The following is an 18985-nucleotide window of genomic DNA, read 5'->3' on the forward strand; positions in this document are numbered from 1 at the left end:
TCTTGGTCTTGTCACACCAACACCCTAGTGAAGAAGGCCCGGCAGCGTCTGTGCCATCTGAGACACTTAAGGGACTTTAAACTATCGATCTACGAACTAACGATCCTTCTTCTACGCAGCCGTGATGTTGTAATTGATGCAGTATGTGGTCTGGCATTGTCATGTTGGAAAATGCAAGGTCTTCCCTGAAAGAGACGAAGTCTGAATGGGAGCATATGTTGTTCTAGAACTTGGATATACCTTTCAGCATTAATGGTGCCTTTCCAGATGTGCAGCTGCCCATGCCACACACACTTATGCAACCCCATACCATCAGAGTGAACTGAGTGCTGATAAAAACTTGGGTTGTCCTTGTCCTCTTTAGTCTGGATGACATGGCTGCCCAGTTTTCCAAAAAGAACTTAAAATTTTGATTCGTCTGACCACAGAGCAGTTTCCCACTTTGCCACAGTGCATTTTAAATGATCCTTGGCCCAGAAAAAAACACCAGAGCTTCTGGATCATGTTTAGATACAGCTTCTTTTTTGACCTATAGAGTTTTAGCCAGCGATGGCAAGTGGCACGGTGGATTTTGTTCACCGACTATGTTTTCTGGAAGTGTTCCTGAGCCCATGTTGTGATTTCCATTACAGAAGCATTTCTGTATGTGATGCAGTGCCGTCTAAGAGCCCGAAGATCACGGGCATCCAGTATGGTTTTCCGGCCTTGACCCTTACGCTCAGAGATTGTTCCAGATTCTCTGAATCTTTGGATGATATTATGTACTGTAGATGATAATAACTTTAAACTCTTTGCAATTTTTCTCTGAGAAACTGCTTTCTGATGTTGCTCCACTATTTTTAACACAGCATTGGGGGAATTAGTGATCCTCTGCCCATCTTGACTTCTGAGAGACACTGCCACCAATTGACCTGATAAGTTGCAAATTGGTCCTCCAGCTGTTTCTTATATGTACATTTTACTTTTCCAGCCTCTTATTGCTACCTGTCCCAACTTTTTTGAAATGTGTAGCTCTTATGAAATCCAAAATGAGCCAATATTTGGCACGACATTTCAAAATGTCTCACTTTCAACATTAAGAGTTACTATATTATATTGTGAATAAAATATAAGATTTGTAAATTATTGCATTCCTTTTTTATTCACAATTTCCACAGTGTCCCAACGTTTTTGGAATCGGGTTTGTATATGCAATATATATCTTAATTAAGAGAGACTTACTTCATGCTGCTTCAGGGCTGGCCCTAATGTTATTTCAGTTGAGATCCAGGGGCTGTGCTCAGCTTCTCTAATAGTGCAGTTCCAACACAGGGACTCTCAACCACCATCCTCAGCTCTGTTAGTAAATTGAAAGGCCATGAAACAGCCATCATTATATCACAGCTTTATTCACCTGCTGGAAAACAGGACAATAAACCTCTGGCCTCATAATATTTATATGGCAGTTTCTTACTTGCTGTCTTGTAAACTGCATGCATGAGGATCTTAGCAGTTTCTATGATCACTTATATACAGAGAGAGTGCTGAGCTCAGAAGCGAGAGCAGACAGAGAAAATTCAATCATATATGTACTGAATCCCCACTGAATTCTGGGCTGGAAGTTCATGCGTGAATAGTGGATTCTGATTGAATGTTTTGCTTATAAACACCTGTAACCATAGTAACATCCAGTTCCAGTTCCACCCAGAGTGAGACAGCGATTGTAATTACCTCAATGAGCTCCATGGAGGAGTCTTGCATGTGGTGGAACTTCTGTGGTCAATATGAGGATTTTTCATAATGCTCTTGAGGCACAAGATGAAGAAAAAAAAACAGCACCAGGAGTTGACTACAACAGCTTCATTATTAGTAGTTCAGAAACTCACATAAACACACAGAATTGTAGATGTAACGAGTTGTTTATATAAAATGCGTAATGAAAACAAATTGTTATTTGGATCCATTCAGTCAGTTTTACTCTGCAAACATCAATAACAGCTTGAACTCCTCAATGTTGGGAAGTGACCATGGAATAAGGTGATGATCCACGGTGAAGTGTGAGACCTTACACCATTATAATGTTCTCCACTTCACCTCAGGACCTTCCTCATCTCCACATCTACACTAACATCCTGGAACATCTCACATCTACACCTGAATTATCACTTACACATCATATTATATCATCATGAGTTTTCAGTATTTTGTCATTCCATGTTTTACTTCTGTTTTTTAATTTATTTGTATGATCATCTTTTATTCAGCAGATTTTGATGCTGATGTGAAGAAATACCTTACTGGTACAAACAAACACATCTGTATGATTCATTAAATTCGTTTTTTTTTTAAGCTACGGATGTGCAACTCTGAAGATATTTATATATGAATCAGTAGTGGAAAAAGCCTAAGGAGAAGCAAAGCATCATCTAAAATCCCATCTGCACATGTGCCTCAGGTTAGTGTGTTTAATATTCAGCTGGAGCATGCCAGAGTTTTTAGAGTGCATTATGAAGGATGTAAAACTTTCTACCTGATAAAAATTAAATTACTATTATAATCGACTGTTTACAGACCTCCAGGACCAGATTTTGACTTTATACATGCATTTGTGGATTTTGCCTCGAACCTGATTGTTTCTGCAGACAAAACAGGAGAGTTTAATAAAAATTTATGGTTCACTGATGAAGCACAAGAGAAGAGAATCTGCAATATTATCTGTTATTGGACAATTTGAGTCTAACAGGTAAAATAATGCTGATTCACATCTGCTCCACACAGATTCTTCACTGTTGTCCCTCAAGGATCAGTACTTGCGCCGCTTTTGATCTCTTTACATTACATTTAAGGAATTTGGCAGACGCCTATTTTCCAGAACGACTGACAGTTATCTCAGTTATACAACTGAATAATTCAGGATTAAGAACCTTGCTCAAGGGCCCAGCAAGGGCAGCTTGTTGGTGTTGGGATTTGAACCCATGACCTTTCACCTTTGTCCAGTGAGCCACCACTTTCCCAGGTTGCCATGAGTTTCGTAATAAGTGATAGTTAGTAATGTTATTAATGTGAACAATAATGGAAAAGTACATACTTTACAAAATTCTTCAAAGAGTCTCGAATAGTTAGAGAAAGTCAGTGATGCTTTTGGTTACCATGTGAAATCATCAGGTGGAATAAATAATGTGTTCACCAAAGTCATTCAGACAAAGGGGTTAGAATCCAAAAGAGGGAATGCAGCAGTGAGGAGGAGGATAAGTGTAGAGGAGGATGAGGGAAGAGGGGGATGAGAGGAGAAAGGAGAGCAGAGTCAGTGTGTTTCGCCACGGAACTGCAGCATATTGAATTCTGAGCGCTCTTGAGGAACACACACAGCTGCACTGAGCCGCCTGAGCATTCATGACAGCGGTGAGTGTGATAACACCATTGCACACCGGAAAGCAGGGAGATGTGAGATAGATAGATTTTATAACCTTGATCTTGTGACACTGCGGCAGTAGTCAGGAAGAGTCGAAACTCAAGGTAGAGCTGTGATTTAGTCCTGTGTTACTGCAGCATTACTGCACGAGGCTCTGCAGATGGAGCAGGTACACTGTAGGAATACAAAGAACATCTAGAAAAGATTTTAATGGCATGCAGCAATGTTTTAGGTATTATTATAACAATTAATGTAGAGGAAAATAATTATCTGTCAGAAAACAAAAAAAAAAAACGTCCACGAGATACCAAAGAGAAGCTACCCCAGTGTCAAGATCGCCCCCTGTGGGCTGCAGAGACCCCCAAGGACCCATGAGCCATGTTCATCAACAAGAAGCTCTATGGCCCCAATAAATAACTAAAATATATTTTACACAATTGAATTATGTACTAAATTCTGTAAATACTTTTTGCTCTGTAATAATGTAGAATTTATTTTGCACTGTTGGGGTCTTTTACTGTGAAATGTGTGAGATCCAACATTGCTTGTGTGTGTGTGTGTGTGTGTGTGTGTGTGTGTGTGTGTGTGTGTGTGTGTGTGTGTGTGCGCAAGTCTGTGTGTCTAGAAGAATCCAGGGCAAATCTGCAGTGCAATAACATGAGCAATAAACTTTAACTGGATATATAGAAAGTAAAATGTTCATTTTTTAAAGATAAACATACCATTTTATGTGCATGTCAATGATGCATGTTTGCTATCTATCTATCTATCTATCTATCTATCTATCTATCTATCTATCTATCTATCTATCTATCTATCTATCTATCTATCTATCATCTCACACAAAAATCTTATTAACATTATCCATATTTGATCTTAAAATTAAAGAAGGTTAATATTAAACACGTTTATCTCACCATGTTTTTATTATTTTATTGTTGTTGACGGTATAAAAGTCGCCTGGTGACTGTGTTTGTTTTGTTTCCAGCCTGCAGTGAAATCATGGAGCTTGGCATTGCTGAGCTGCAGCATGCTGCTCTCCCCCTTCATGACTGCGTACTCAGCTGACTCAGACAAGGGCAGAAGGAAAGTAGTGCATGTTCTGGGTAAGACACTTCTCTCCGAATGACAGCAAACACACACACCAAGATTTCACACAGTCCATGAAAGACTGTAAAGAAGGAAGAAAAAACTAAGTATTATTGGTATGGATGCTGTAGTTCTGCTCCTGATCTTCTTTCGTTTGTGTTGTTCAGCTTTACGATTAGTGACGAGTCATTCATGAGCAATTAGTTCATGATGAAGGGATCTTTAATGTGACTCAGAAGAATAAGATTCGTTCATTTTCTACTGGACGCAAAGCATCGCAAAAACTCTGTAGGTTATGGACAGGAAACAGAATTGAGTCGTTTACCTCTCGACTCTTCGTTCTTTTATTATGACTCACACAGATGCTATAAAGGTGATTAAAGGAATGAAATGAACTAAACTAACTGATTCAAAGAACCAAGTGATGAAAATAATCCCATCTTCACTTATTTATGATGCTGGAGAGAACATTTGTGTTTATGACCTGAAGAAAATTCTTTAGATTTGGCATCTTTAAACCGTGTGATATTGTATTGATTGATGATCTGATCAAAGCGTCGCACTCATTTGGAAACTATTTTGAATTGAGTGGTTGCCATGACACTGCTTTTCATTTATGGTCACTTTTTTTTCTTCCCCAAACACATCTGTGGCTCTTTAGATGTCAGAAACTGAATTAATGCGAGAATCGGTTTACCGCTTGGCTCTCGCTCGGGAGTGGAAGTTGGTGACATTTCAGATGAGCATTCAGTGTGGAGTTTTAATGAGCAGATGTCAGCACTGCTTTGAGTTTCACTGAGTGAAAAAGCAGAGATGGGATTACACTGATGCTTTGTCAAACTGCCCAGGCCATTCAGAGAGATGGAGAAGCCTGGAGTGTGTCTGTATGAAGTTCAGCTCCCTGGCAACTAAAGCGGCTTTAAAAAAATCTTTCTTAAGAAAAAGCAGTAATGTATTCAGTGAAGGAGACGGTCAAGTGTGCAGGTTTGCTTAAACAAGAGTTAAACCAATGTTAAGATGAAAACTTTACTGGTCTCTGTAATAATTCACAGAATACTGAATAAAGTAAAATGTCTGAGTTTGTTCCAAGAAAAGCAGGTCATGGTGTGGATAATTTTGGAAATCAGCAGCAGTAACTGGTCTTCACTCTGCTCTGCTTTAGAGGATGATACAGGAGCAGTGATTGTACAGACGGCACCGGGGAAAGTAATCACGCATCGAGGTGGCACCATTACTTTGCCCTGCCGATACCACCATGAGCCCGAGAGCGTGGATCCGGAACGAATCAGAATTAAATGGACCAAAGTGACGGCTGAGTTCCAGTTTGAGGATGTGTTCGTGGCACTGGGCCGGCAGCAGAGGACGTTCGGGCCGTACCGAGGGCGTGTGGAACTGGAACAGGCAGGACCGGGAGACGCCTCCATCATCATCCACAACGTCACGCTGCAGGACTACGGCCGCTACGAGTGTGAGGTCACCAACGACATGGAGGACGACACGGGATTTGTCAATCTAGACCTTGAAGGTTTGGGAAAAGGCGCCATAGTAATATTCATGATGGATAATACAATAAAAATCATTAGATTTGTCATATTTTTATTCGCTAAACATTGTGGCCTTCACAAAATAATCACCTTTATTATAACAGCTACGAGATGATATCAAAAAGTTTAGAGACTTGCCGGATCTCCGCAACGTTGTCAAAATGCCAAGCTAGATCTTTATCTTTGTGTCCAACAGATTTGCCCAGTTTTATGCAAAATTTCACGTGTTCTTTGTTCTAACTTGCTGTCCATGATGAAATCGCAGACGTGGGAACGCACGCGGGTCAGAACAGCACCAGTTACTCCATTAGTCTACAAACTTTTTCATACCACCTTGTAAAGTTTTGTTGTGCATCCTGAGATGCTTTTCAGCTCATCATGGTTGTAAAAAGTGTTTATTAGCGTTACCATGGCCTTGCTGTCAGCTAACTTTTACATGTCTGGCTGTGATTTATGCAGATCTGATGCTGAACAAATGATTTTTGTTTTTTGCACCATCCATCAGTGAAGTATCCATATCAAGAATAACCTCAAAAATCCTAATTCTGATGTTTGCTGTGAACCTTATTAAAAAACTCCTGTTCCTGCATGATGCTATGCTCTGCAGTGTAGCTACATGATGCACTGACAGGACGTTTGCAGGATGAGCAGCCGTACAGATGTTCTTGAAAAAGTGGATGATAAATGAATACGAATCCTATAAAAGGCATCACATTTCGAATGTAAAATTCACAGGTGTCGTCTTTCCGTACTACCCTCGCCTGGGCCGCTACAAGTTAAACTTTGATGAAGCCGAAGATGCCTGCAAGCAACAGGACGCCATATTGGCCTCTCATGCGCAGCTGCACAAGGCCTGGAGAGAGGGTTTAGACTGGTGTAATGCGGGCTGGTTGGAGGACGGCTCAGTGCAGTATCCCATCTCTCACCCTCGGGATCAGTGCGGCCGCAAAGACACTCCTGCTGGAGTTCGCAACTACGGCTTTCGCCACAAAGACAGTGAACGCTACGATGCCTTTTGCTTTACCTCGAAACTCAATGGTGAGTATGAATGAGCATCACAGGCTTAAGATCGCTCTCTCCTCTCTTCATGTGAGGCCTCAGGTAAGAGGACGTATTTTTATTTTGGATATAAACCCTTTCTCTATCTGCTTTTTTTTTTCTTAGAGGTCCAGGTTGCAGATTAAAGAGCCTGCAGGAACACCATAAGCCAAATGTGGCTTTAACAGAATAATGCATTTGCTTACCGCTCTGTTCTCCAAATTAAATCTGGAATAGAAAAATGATTTATTATGCTGGCCTGATGTTCAGAGAAATGAGTGTAAACACAGAGAAGAGCCAGACTGGTTAGGAGTGCATATGTGGGATTTATTTGTGCCATGTGTAAAAAAGTGCTGTAATATCACAAATCCTACAAGCTAACAGACATTACGCCACCAAATTCACTATTACAAAAAGAACAGAAATGCTCACAGCTGGTTCGATGTGTCTCACACTCCAACTCTGACCAGCTGAAGGACCTTCAGGCATTCAGGGAAATACTGACAGGTTTTGAGAAGATCCCTCCATAAAGACAGGAAAAAGAGCAAATGATCCATCATTGTAAATGCTGTACTGATGACTGACATTTTTTGATGTCTTTGATTATTTTATTAGAAGAGATTTTATAGTCCAATATTGAGCTCAGCTGTTGAGGACAATAATAAATGAATAGCAATAGAGAAACGCCAACATGCTACTCATTCATATGAGGTGGCTTTCAAAAGTTTGGAGACTCGGTCTGTTTACAACTTTATTTATCTACGTTTCCACACAATCACCTTGAAAAAAGACCCCATACACAGAGCTTGGTAACAGAGTGCACATGTGGTCAGAACAGCACCAGTCTCACAGCTGCCGATGTACACAGGATGACCTCTTTCGGCACACAGACTCATTAAGGTCGGTGCTCCCTGTGACTGTGCGTGCAGCCTCGTGCTGCCATCTGCTGGCGTGTTACAAAACTAGTCTCAAAACTTTTTGATATCACCTCGTATATACTTACAATTAACGCCATTTGGCAGAAGGCTTTATCCAGAGCAACCTAGAGATATCTCAGTTAAACAGTTTAGCAATAGAGGGTTAAGGGCCTTGCTCAGGGGCCTAGCAGTGGCAGCTTAGGGGTGCTGGGATTTGAACTCAACCCTCCGATCAGAAGTCCAACATCTTATCCACTAAGCTACCAATTTCCCTTGAGGAGAAAACCCTAATCTTTTGGTGGTCTTGGAATTTGAACTTAAAGCCTTCTAATGTATGGTCCAAAGCCCTAACCATAGAGCTAATAATGGCCTCTAAGCTCTATTTAGTAATAATCTGATTATCTGATTAACGTCTTCAACATGACAAATTTAAAAGTGGAGCATTTCATAGTCTTTTAATGGAACACATGGCTTTGATGACTTCAAGCATTCCAAAACAGTTTTGCCAATTTTGCTGGAGAGGAATGGGTAACAATCTTCTTACACTCTAGGTCTTCTTTCCTGTGTTGTAGGTCAGGTGTACTTCCTAAAGCGCTTTAAGAAGGTGAATTATGGCGAGGCAGTGAAGGCGTGTCAGCGTGATGGTGCCGTGATGGCGAAGGTGGGTCAGCTCTACGCAGCCTGGAAGTTCCAGCTGCTGGACCGTTGTGAAGCAGGCTGGGTGGACGATGCCAGCGTGCGCTACCCCATTGTGAACCCCCGTGCTCGCTGCGGAGGCTCTGATCCTGGCGTCCGAACCCTGGGATTCCCCGAAAAAAAGTTTCGCCTCTTTGGGGTGTACTGCTTCCGCAAGGATTCGGGCAGCACCAAATCCCAGGCCACAGCGCTGCCGGTTCCCAGCACAGCATCGTTCTCTAGGAGCATTTGAGTTGAGGAGCATTTCCAGTTGCTCTGCATTACTAGCACAGTCTTTGTAGCGTTGCCAAATCGACTGATGCTTTATTAGTAACTATGCTAGCTGAAGGGTGTCTTTAAGCCAACATTATTTCCTTCGCTTGCCTGAAATGAGCTGTCAGTCTGATCTGAAGAGAAAATTACTCTCATGTCCTTTACGACGTGCAAGCTAAACTCATTAGCATCTTTCTTTTAGTGTACTTTGTATGTAGCATGGACAGCTAATGAGGATTTGTTTTTCTGTTGTAAGTCATGAAGAGAAATGATTGGGAGGAAGTAAAGACACTGTGCTAATTAGAACCAGAGTCAGTCAGAGAGCTAATTTAGACTCACATCATAATAAATGTGGGCCATCAGGCAGAGAAGATCGTGGCACGGGGATGATGTCAGAGAGAAAAGTGAAGAGCTCTGCTTGGCATGGCATGCTCTTAGAGTGGCAGGAATATACATGCCATTCACTAAGCACACAACAGCCAGCCGTGGAAACAGTTACCTTCCACAAGAATCATTTAGATGCTCATAACGCCTGATAGCAATAACTCAATACGCATGTTTTTTGTTAGTTGAAAATACCAGCAAGTGAGTTTTAATGTTGCTGATGCTTTTCTACCTCATTAGTGATCACAAAGATTGCACTATTCATCAAACTGTGATGTGGCACAATATTACCTTCAGTAATGCACTGTAGATTAAAGAGATTTTACCAGTTCCTCTACATCTCTCTGCTTTTTGTCTGCATTCTGACCCGAGATCTCAGTCAGAAAGAAGGAACACTAATCCGATGTCAGTAACCATGACGATGGTCGAATCTGCCTCCAGAAGACTACCTCATCTACTTGGCTTGGTTTTCCTGGAAGCATTTCCTGGCGATTCAGAGTCGAGTGTGTGGCCACCTGCATGATGCCTGAGAAAATATTAGTTTGATGGCAATAACAATAAATCTGCATGTTCACATTGTAATAGTGGTTTTAGTGAAGAACTCGACATAAATAGGCAATAATTAATGATATACTTTATTAAAGCTAGTTTTATTTATTTAATATGTAATTCCACAGTCAATCTGAGGTCTGTAATGTGTTCACTGGTTATTAGGGGTGTCACGCTACACAAAATTCACGGTTCGGTTCAATTTCAGTTTAAAAGCAAAGCATAAAATTGTTGTTTTTTTATTATGCAGTTTATTATGATTAACATTTGTAAACATCAACAATTTACCTTTTTTTTTTAACTATAATAAGTAAAATGCCTAACATGCGATCCGTCCCGGAAACGAGATTCCTTCCGTGCATGAGTTTGGGGTCGTTTTGGTTTATTTTGAATGGATCTTTAATGTGACTCAGATGAACGAGTCGTCGTAAAGAGTAATTCGTTCTTTTTCTACTGGACGCGCATGAGCAAAGAATTGCAAAATCTCTGTAGATTCTGGACAGGAAACAGAATTGAGTGATTTATCTCTCGACTCTTCTGGTCCGATTCATTAATTTTTTATCACGTGACTCTCACAGATGCTACACAATACAATTGATATGATTTTTTGGTCCAAATCTTGACATTATTGTTGCAATAATTATGGAAGTCACGTGACAAAAGAACTAAAGACTCAGACTATAAGATAAAAAGGTGAAGCTCCTCATTTTGTTTATTATAATTTGTCTTTAAAGCAGCCTTGTCCAGTGTATGTAGACGTGCTGGAGGATCTACTTATTGAAAATAACATTTTAATTTATTCCTAATCAAATTAACAAAATGATTAAAAAATGATTTGTTTATTTTGATGAAAGAGATTTAAAGAAGTGAGTCAGTAAAATGATCTAATCTTCCATCACTATTGCACACGTGAGAAAACTCATTTTTAGTTTCCAGTCAATACCAATGTGTTTATGATCTACTGATTCACCCGATATACCAAAAAGTGCATTGGATTCATTTGATTTATTCGATTTTATTATTATATATTTTGTTTTTGTGAATGTGCGATGGAGATTAAACAAACTTGCAGTCTGACACTAATTATGTAACACACCAGAGAAGCTCTGACCAGAGATCTGACCTCACACCAGGACCTGAGAGTGAGGGAACATCTGCTGAGAGAAAAACAATGAGAGCATGAGCTGATGTGATATTATTCCTGAGTGTGTGATTTTCATTTCATTTGATCTTCACGTTTCCTTTCCTCAGCATTAAGTGAAATTAGCTGTCCAGTAGAAAATAAAAGAATCACTCTTTGAGACGACTCGTTCTTCTGAGTCACATTAAAAACTCATTCAATATAAACAAATTGTTCATGAACGACTCATCACTAAAAATATGTACACAGAGGTTTGCAAAGAAAACACTACCTTCACTTTACCTGATGTTTCTCATCAACGCCCTGGAGATCCATGAAATTCCAGAGTCAGAACAGGAGCTTTGAGGAGGATTTGGATTTGGACTGTAGTTGATATCACCAGTTTGCTACACTGACTCAGGTCTCCATCACTGTACCTCAACATCGTTCATCTGTAATAATCACAGGAGGGAAGTAATGAAGTACAAACACTTTGTTACTGCACTCAAGCAGATTTTTCTGGAATCGTTTTTTACTTCACTATTAATTTTTTACATTTTTACTTTCACTCATTACATTTTTACACAAATATCTGTACTTTCTACTTCTTACATTTCTAAAACAGACCCGTTAATTTAGTTTTAATCTGTTTGGTGTCAATATCTTTTCAGCCCTTCAACATGTTTCTTCCTATTGTGCTGCTTTTCACATCCACTGGTGGATCATCTCCTGTCTCTCACACACCACCGACGTAGACTAACGTGGATGAGACAGAGGGAGTCAGTGATGAGAACAGAGACATTCCTGATCACCTGATCATCATCATCTTTTCTCTGCTTGTGTTTTATATCGTGGATCTTCAGTCTGCATTCATTCATTAGAGAACATTTTAATTTGTTTTGTATTAATTAAGCCTGTCAAAATGCAAATTCATTTTAATGGCACTGGTTTTTATTAATGCGTGATTAAAGCAGTGCACATTTCTGTTTGACCATTTGTATTAAAAATATTAATAAATAAATGAATAAATATAAAAGAGGCGAAATTAAAACCTTCAGCACAACATACATTTATTTACCCTGTCTTTTCTTTACTCAGATATAAAAAATAAATAAATAAACTGAACATTTTTTAATTTGTAAACATTTGTTTTACTGATGCGTCAAGTCTTAAATCAAACATCAGAATCTGCCATGATGCGACACACACACTGGCTTGTTTTGTGGAATTGTTTTCCTCATAACGAAGAAACAAACATAAATTAGTCTTTTCTGATCGTACAGACAAAAAGCAACACATAATTTAAATCTGTAAAATGTCTACTTTTATTTGTACATACACATAATAAGAACTAAAACGTTGTGCTTTTGTAAAATAAAGTAAACATGCCAAATATTAATTAAAGGTACATTTTGAACAGCGCAGGTAAATATTTGAATCGATTGACAGCCCTAATATTAATATGACGTGAATCGAGCCCTAATATTAATATGACGTGAGGACCAGCGTGATGCTAAAACAGGTAGTAATAAAAGCTATTTTTTTACTAAAGTTCATGTCAGAGCCCAAACTTCTTTACTTTAACTTGAGTAAAAAAGTGCAGTCAGAACTTCAACTTTTACCAGATTATTTTTTAAAGATGAGTATCTGTACTTCTACTTAACTGAAGGATGTGTGTACTTTTGCCACCTCTGGTAATAAATGGACATTCGGTGGAACCCAGATGAGGATGAGGTTCCCTCCTGAGTCTGGTTCCTCTCAAGGTTTCTTCCTTCTGCATCTCAGGGAGTTTTTCCTTCACCACAGTCTCCACCGACTTGTTCATCAGGGACAAACTTACACTTATAAACAACATCTTCATTTTTATCTCCACATTATCTGTGTAAAGCTGCTCTGAGACAATGTTCATTATTAAAATCACAACACAAATAAACATGAACTGGATTGAACTGAAATCAGCTGAATTGACATAATGCACATAAGTGTATCATTGGGACGCAAACTGCAGAACATAAACATATTTCATAAAACGTTATGTCACAAAATATAATTAGATCATGTTATACATCAGAAAGCAGTGTGAGCAGCTCATTTGGTTCAGATCCAGAGAAGAAATCTGATTTGCAGTAAGTTGACTGTAGGTATGAAGGTGATCTGATCAGCAGTGAGACGCTAAAGTCAGTGTGTTCAACTGATCCTCTGTCTGTCTCTGTGTCCAGTGAGGTGTAGTAATAATTTTGTAATTTTATTTTATTAATAAAACCTTTTGTGCTTCACGGACCGGATTAATGTTGGACAGTATTTTCACGGACCGGTCTTTAAGGTGTGGTGGATAAATAACAACAAAATAAAATGATATGACCATAAAAAACTGATATTTTCTAAATATAATAATAATCGTGAGTCCACTGTGTTGTTTTTTGTTCATTTTTCTCTCTTGGGGGTTTGAATTTAGTGGTAATGTATTATGTGTTAGCAGATGGAGCTCCTTTAAGAAGGTAGTGAATGGAGGTAAGTCATGTGACCGGAGCTCCTTTAAGAAGGTAGTGGATGGAGGTAAGACATGTGACCGGAGCTCCTTTAAGAAGGTAGTGGATGGAGGTGAGTCATGTGACCGGAGATCCTTTAAGAAGGTAGTGGATGGAGGTGAGTCATGTGACCGGAGCTCCTTTAAGAAGGTAGTGGATGGAGGTAAGTCATGTGACCGGAGCTCCTTTAAGAAGGTAGTGGATGGAGGTGAGACATGTGACCGGAGCTCCTTTAAGAAGGTAGTGGATGGAGGTAAGTCGTGGAGGTAAGTCATGTGACCGGAGATCCTTTAAGAAGGTAGTGGATGGAGGTAAGTCGTGTGGAGGTAAGTCATGTGACCGGAGCTCCTTTAAGAAGGTAGTGGATGGAGGTAAGTCGTGTGGAGGTAAGTCATGTGACCGGAGATCCTTTAAGAAGGTAGTGAATGGAGGTAAGTCATGTGACCGGAGCTCCTTTAAGAAGGTAGTGGATGGAGGTAAGTCATGTGACCGGAGCTCCTTTAAGAAGGTAGTGAATGGAGGTAAGTCATGTGACCGGAGCTCCTTTAAGAAGGTAGTGGATGGAGGTGAGACATGTGACCGGAGCTCCTTTAAGAAGGTAGTGAATGGAGGTAAGTCATGTGACCGGAGATCCTTTAAGAAGGTAGTGGATGGAGGTAAGACATGTGACCGGAGCTCCTTTAAGAAGGTAGTGGATGGAGGTGAGTCATGTGACCGGAGATCCTTTAAGAAGGTAGTGGATGGAGGTGAGACATGTGACCGGAGCTCCTTTAAGAAGGTAGTGGATGGAGGTGAGTCATGTGACCGGAGCTCCTTTAAGAAGGTAGTGGATGGAGGTGAGTCATGTGACCGGAGCTCCTTTAAGAAGGTAGTGGATGGAGGTAAGACATGTGACCGGAGATCCTTTAAGAAGGTAGTGGATGGAGGTGAGACATGTGACCGGAGCTCCTTTAAGAAGGTAGTGGATGGAGGTGAGACATGTGACCGGAGCTCCTTTAAGAAGGTAGTGGATGGAGGTGAGTCATGTGACCGGAGATCCTTTAAGAAGGTAGTGGATGGAGGTGAGTCATGTGACCGGAGATCCTTTAAGAAGGTAGTGGATGGAGGTAAGTCATGTGACCGGAGATCCTTTAAGAAGGTAGTGGATGGAGGTGAGTCATGTGACCGAGGCATCATGACCTGCATCAAGAGTGAGTCATAGACAGATGTGGAGGAGAAAATCTGAGGATTTTCCACAATAAAACATCTTTCAGAATCAGATAATAAATAAAACAGAAATAATGTAAGTATTTGTATGTAAGTGTGTATGTATTCTTCCTGTGCGGCCGGTACCAATTGACCCACAGTCTGGTGCGTCTTTGTTTTCACGGAGACGTGGCTCAGCGACAGAGTTCGGACGCCGCCATCCAGCTAGACGCTAACCGTGTTTCGAGCCGACAGAAACACAGCTCTGTGCGGTAAGACTCGCGGTGGTGGCGTGTGTTTATATCAACACGGAATGGTGTAAGAACTCTGTGCTTGTTTCATGTTACTGCTCATCGCTAGTGGAGTTTGTGACTGTTAGATGCAGACCTTTTATTTACCACGGAATTCACCACAGTTTACATCGTCGGAGTGTACATTCCTCCCAGTGCTAATGCTAAGAGGCACTGAGTGAACTCTACGGCGCTATTAGCGACCTGCAGAATGCTCACCCCGACGGATTGTTTATTATCGCCGGAGATTTCAACCATGCGAATCTCAAGACTGTGCTTCCTAAACTCCATCAGCATGTGGACTTTGCAACGAGAGGAGCGAACACGCTGGATCTTGTTTACACAAACATCCCCGGCGCGTATCGTGCGGAGCCCCGCCCCCATCTCGGATACTCAGACCACTGCTCTGTTATGTTGATTCCAGCATACAGACCGCTCATCAGGCGCTCTAAACCGGTTCTGAAACAGGTGAAAACCTGGCCAGAAGGAGCTACTTCTGCTCTTCAGGACTGTTTTGAGTGCACTGACTGGGACATGTTTAGAGAGGCTGCAACCGGCGATTCCATCAACTTGGAAGAGTACACATCATCAGTGACCTGCTACATCAGCAAGTGCGTTGACGATGTGACCATCTCCAAGTCCATCACTACACGCTCCAATCAGAAGCCGTGGATGACTGCAAATGTGCGTGCGCTGTTGAAACAAAGAGACTCTGCCTTCAGAACAGGGGACAAGGCGGCCTTAAAACAGCAAGGGCCAAACTGTCTCGTGCTATCAGAGAGGCAAAGCGCACACGCGAAGAAAATCCACGACCACTTCCAGGACAGTGGAGACACTCGGCGCATGTGGCAGGGCATCCAGGTGATCACGAATTACAAGACCACATCACCTGCTTGTGACCGTGACGCCTCCTCCCAGATGCGCTGAACGACTTCTACGCCCGGTTTGAGGTACAGAACAACGTGGTGGCGAGGAAGACCATCCCTCCTCCCACTGACCAGGTGCTCTGTCTAACCACAGCTGAAGTGAGGAAAACTCTATGCAGAGTTAACCCACGGAAGGCTGCTGGACCTGACAACATTCCTGGCAGGGTGCTCAGAGAATGTGCAGAACAACTAGCAGATGTCTTCACTGACATCTTCAACATCTCCCTGAGCAGTAACGTTGTTCCCACGTGCCTCAAGACAACGACTATCGTTCCTGTGCCAAAGAAATCGACTGTCTCCTGCCTCAATGACTATCGTCCCGTCGCGCTCACTCCCATCGTGATGAAGTGCTTGAGAGGCTTGTCATGAGGCACATCAAGACACAGCTTCCACCCTCCCTGGACCCAATGCAGTTTGCGTATCGTCCAAACCGTTCCACGGACGATGCCATCTCCACAACCCTTCATCTGGCCCTCACCCACCTGGATAACAAGGACTCATATGTACGAATGCTGTTCATTGATTTCAGCTCAGCATTCAACACAATCATTCCTCAGCACCTGATCGAGAAGCTGAACCTTCTGGGCCTGAACACCTCTCTCTGCAACTGGATCCTGGATTTCCTGACTGGGAGACCTCAGGCAGTCCGGATCGGGAACAGCATCTCCAGCACCACCACACTGAGCACTGGAGCCCCTCAAGGCTGTGTGCTCAGTCCACTGCTGTTCACTCTGCTGACTCACGACTGTGCACCAACGCACAGCTCAAATCATATCATCAAGTTCGCTGATGACACGACCGTGGTGGGTCTAATCAGCAGGAACGATGAGTCAGCATATAGAGAAGAGGTGAAACGGTTAACTGCCTGGTGTGGAGCAAACAACCTGTCTCTGAACGTGGACAAAACGAAAGAGATGGTTGTGGACTTCAGGAGAGCTCAGAGCGACCAATCTCCACTGATTATCGATGGATCCTCTGTGGAGATCGTCAAGAGCACCAAATTCCTTGGTGTTCATCTGGGACAAACTTACACTTATAAAGAACATCTTCATTTTTATCTCCACATTATCTGTGTAAAGCTGCTCTGAGACAATGTTCATTATTAAAATCACAACACAAATAAACATGAACTGAATTGAACTGAAATCAGCTGAATTGACATAATGCACATAAGTGTATCATTGGGACGCAAACTGCAGAACATAAACATATTTCATAAAACGTTATGTCACAAAATATAATTAGATCATGTTATACATCAGAAAGCAGTGTGAGCAGCTCATTTGGTTCAGATCCAGAGAAGAAATCTGATTTGCAGTAAGTTGACTGTAGGTATGAAGGTGATCTGATCAGCAGTGAGACGCTAAAGTCAGTGTGTTCAACTGATCCTCTGTCTGTCTCTGTGTCCAGTGAGGTGTAGTAATAATTTTGTAATTTTATTTTATTTTAATTTTTTAATTTTAATTATTTTATTAATAAAACCTTTTGTGCTTCACGGACCGGATTAATGTTGGACAGTATTTTCACGGACCGGTCTTTAAGGTGTGGTGGATAAATAACAACAAAATAAAATGATATGACCATAAAAAACTGATATTTTCTAAATATAATAATAATCGTGAATCCACTGTGTTGTTTTTTGTTCATTTTTCTCTCTTGGGGGTTTGAATTTAGTGGTAATGTATTATGTGTTAGCAGATGGAGCTCCTTTAAGAAGGTAGTGGATGGAGGTAAGTCGTGTGGAGGTAAGTCATGTGACCGGAGCTCCTTTAAGAAGGTAGTGGATGGAGGTAAGTCATGTGACCGGAGCTCCTTTAAGAAGGTAGTGGATGGAGGTAAGTCATGTGACCGGAGCTCCTTTAAGAAGGTAGTGGATGGAGGTGAGTCATGTGACCGGAGCTCCTTTAAGAAGGTAGTGGATGGATCCTCTGTGGAGATCGTCAAAACACCAAATTCCTTGGTGTTCATCTGGCGGACAACCTCACCTGGTCATAACACCAGCTCCATCACCAAGAAAGCCCAGCAGCGTCTATACTTTCTGAGAAGGCTGAGGAAAGCCCACCTCCCTCCCCATCCTGTCCATGTTCTACAGAGGGACCATTGAGAGCATTCTGAGCAGCTGCATCACTGCCTGGTTTGGGAATTGCACCGTCTCGGATCGCAAGACCCTACAGAGGATAGTGAGGACAGCTGAGAAGATCATCGAGTCTCTCTCCCTCTATCATGGACATTTACACCACACGCTGCATCCGCAAAGCACACAGCATTGTGGACGATCACACACACCGTCACACGCATACTTCACCCTCCTACCATCAGGAAAACGGTTCCGAAGCATTCGGCCGTCACAACAAGACTGTGTAACAGTTTCTTCCCACAAGCCATCAGGCTTCTCAACACAGAACTGAACAGAACTCACACACACTCACACACACTCACACACACTCACACACACTCACACACACTCACACACACTCACACACACTCACACACACTCACACACACTCACACACACTCACACACACTCACACACACTCACACACACTCACACACACTCACACACACTCACACACACTCACACACACTCACACACACTCACTGTGTGTTACTGTTACTGAACTGAACTGTACAACCTGGACTAAACACATTCATCACTCATCTCGATCCACTCCATCACCATTTATATATTTATTATTATTTATACTATATTCAGTACAATGTTTATATTCAGTACAATGTTTATATTCAGTACAATGTTTATATTCAGTACAATGTTTATATTCAGTACAATGTTTATATTCAGTACAATGTTTATATTCAGTACAATGTTTATATTCAGTACAATGTTTATATTCAGTACAATGTTTATATTCAGTACAATGTTTATATTCAGTACAATGTTTATATTCAGTACAATGTTTATATTCAGTACAATGTTTATATTCAGTACAATGTTTATATTCAGTACAATGTTTATATTCAGTACAATGTTTATATTCAGTACAATGTTTATATTCAGTACAATGTTTATATTCAGTACAATGTTTATATTCAGTACAATGTTTATATTCAGTAC

General features: G+C 41.2%; 1 protein-coding gene across 1 annotated transcript; it reads left to right on the forward strand.

Annotated features, from left to right (window-relative positions):
- The first annotated feature begins 3247 nt into the window (after positions 1–3247).
- hapln4 (hyaluronan and proteoglycan link protein 4) lies at positions 3248–11128 on the forward strand. The gene is made up of 5 exons (XM_046856790.1): positions 3248–3381; positions 4380–4497; positions 5643–6005; positions 6760–7062; positions 8552–11128. The coding sequence occupies exons 1-5, from the start codon at positions 3373–3375 to the stop codon at positions 8905–8907; spliced, it is 1149 nt and encodes a 382-aa protein (XP_046712746.1). The 5' UTR covers positions 3248–3372; the 3' UTR covers positions 8908–11128.
- The last annotated feature ends 7857 nt before the right edge of the window (positions 11129–18985 follow it).

Source organism: Silurus meridionalis, chromosome 9 (assembly GCF_014805685.1).
Source record: "Silurus meridionalis isolate SWU-2019-XX chromosome 9, ASM1480568v1, whole genome shotgun sequence".
Lineage (NCBI taxonomy): Eukaryota > Metazoa > Chordata > Actinopteri > Siluriformes > Siluridae > Silurus > Silurus meridionalis.

Excerpts from the sequence above, each read along its gene's own strand:
- hapln4 (XM_046856790.1), top strand. Across the intron at positions 4,498-5,642 it reads GAAAGTAGTGCATGTTCTGG|AGGATGATACAGGAGCAGTG; the intron begins GTAAGACACTTC and ends GCTCTGCTTTAG. Across the intron at positions 7,063-8,551 it reads CTTTACCTCGAAACTCAATG|GTCAGGTGTACTTCCTAAAG; the intron begins GTGAGTATGAAT and ends CCTGTGTTGTAG.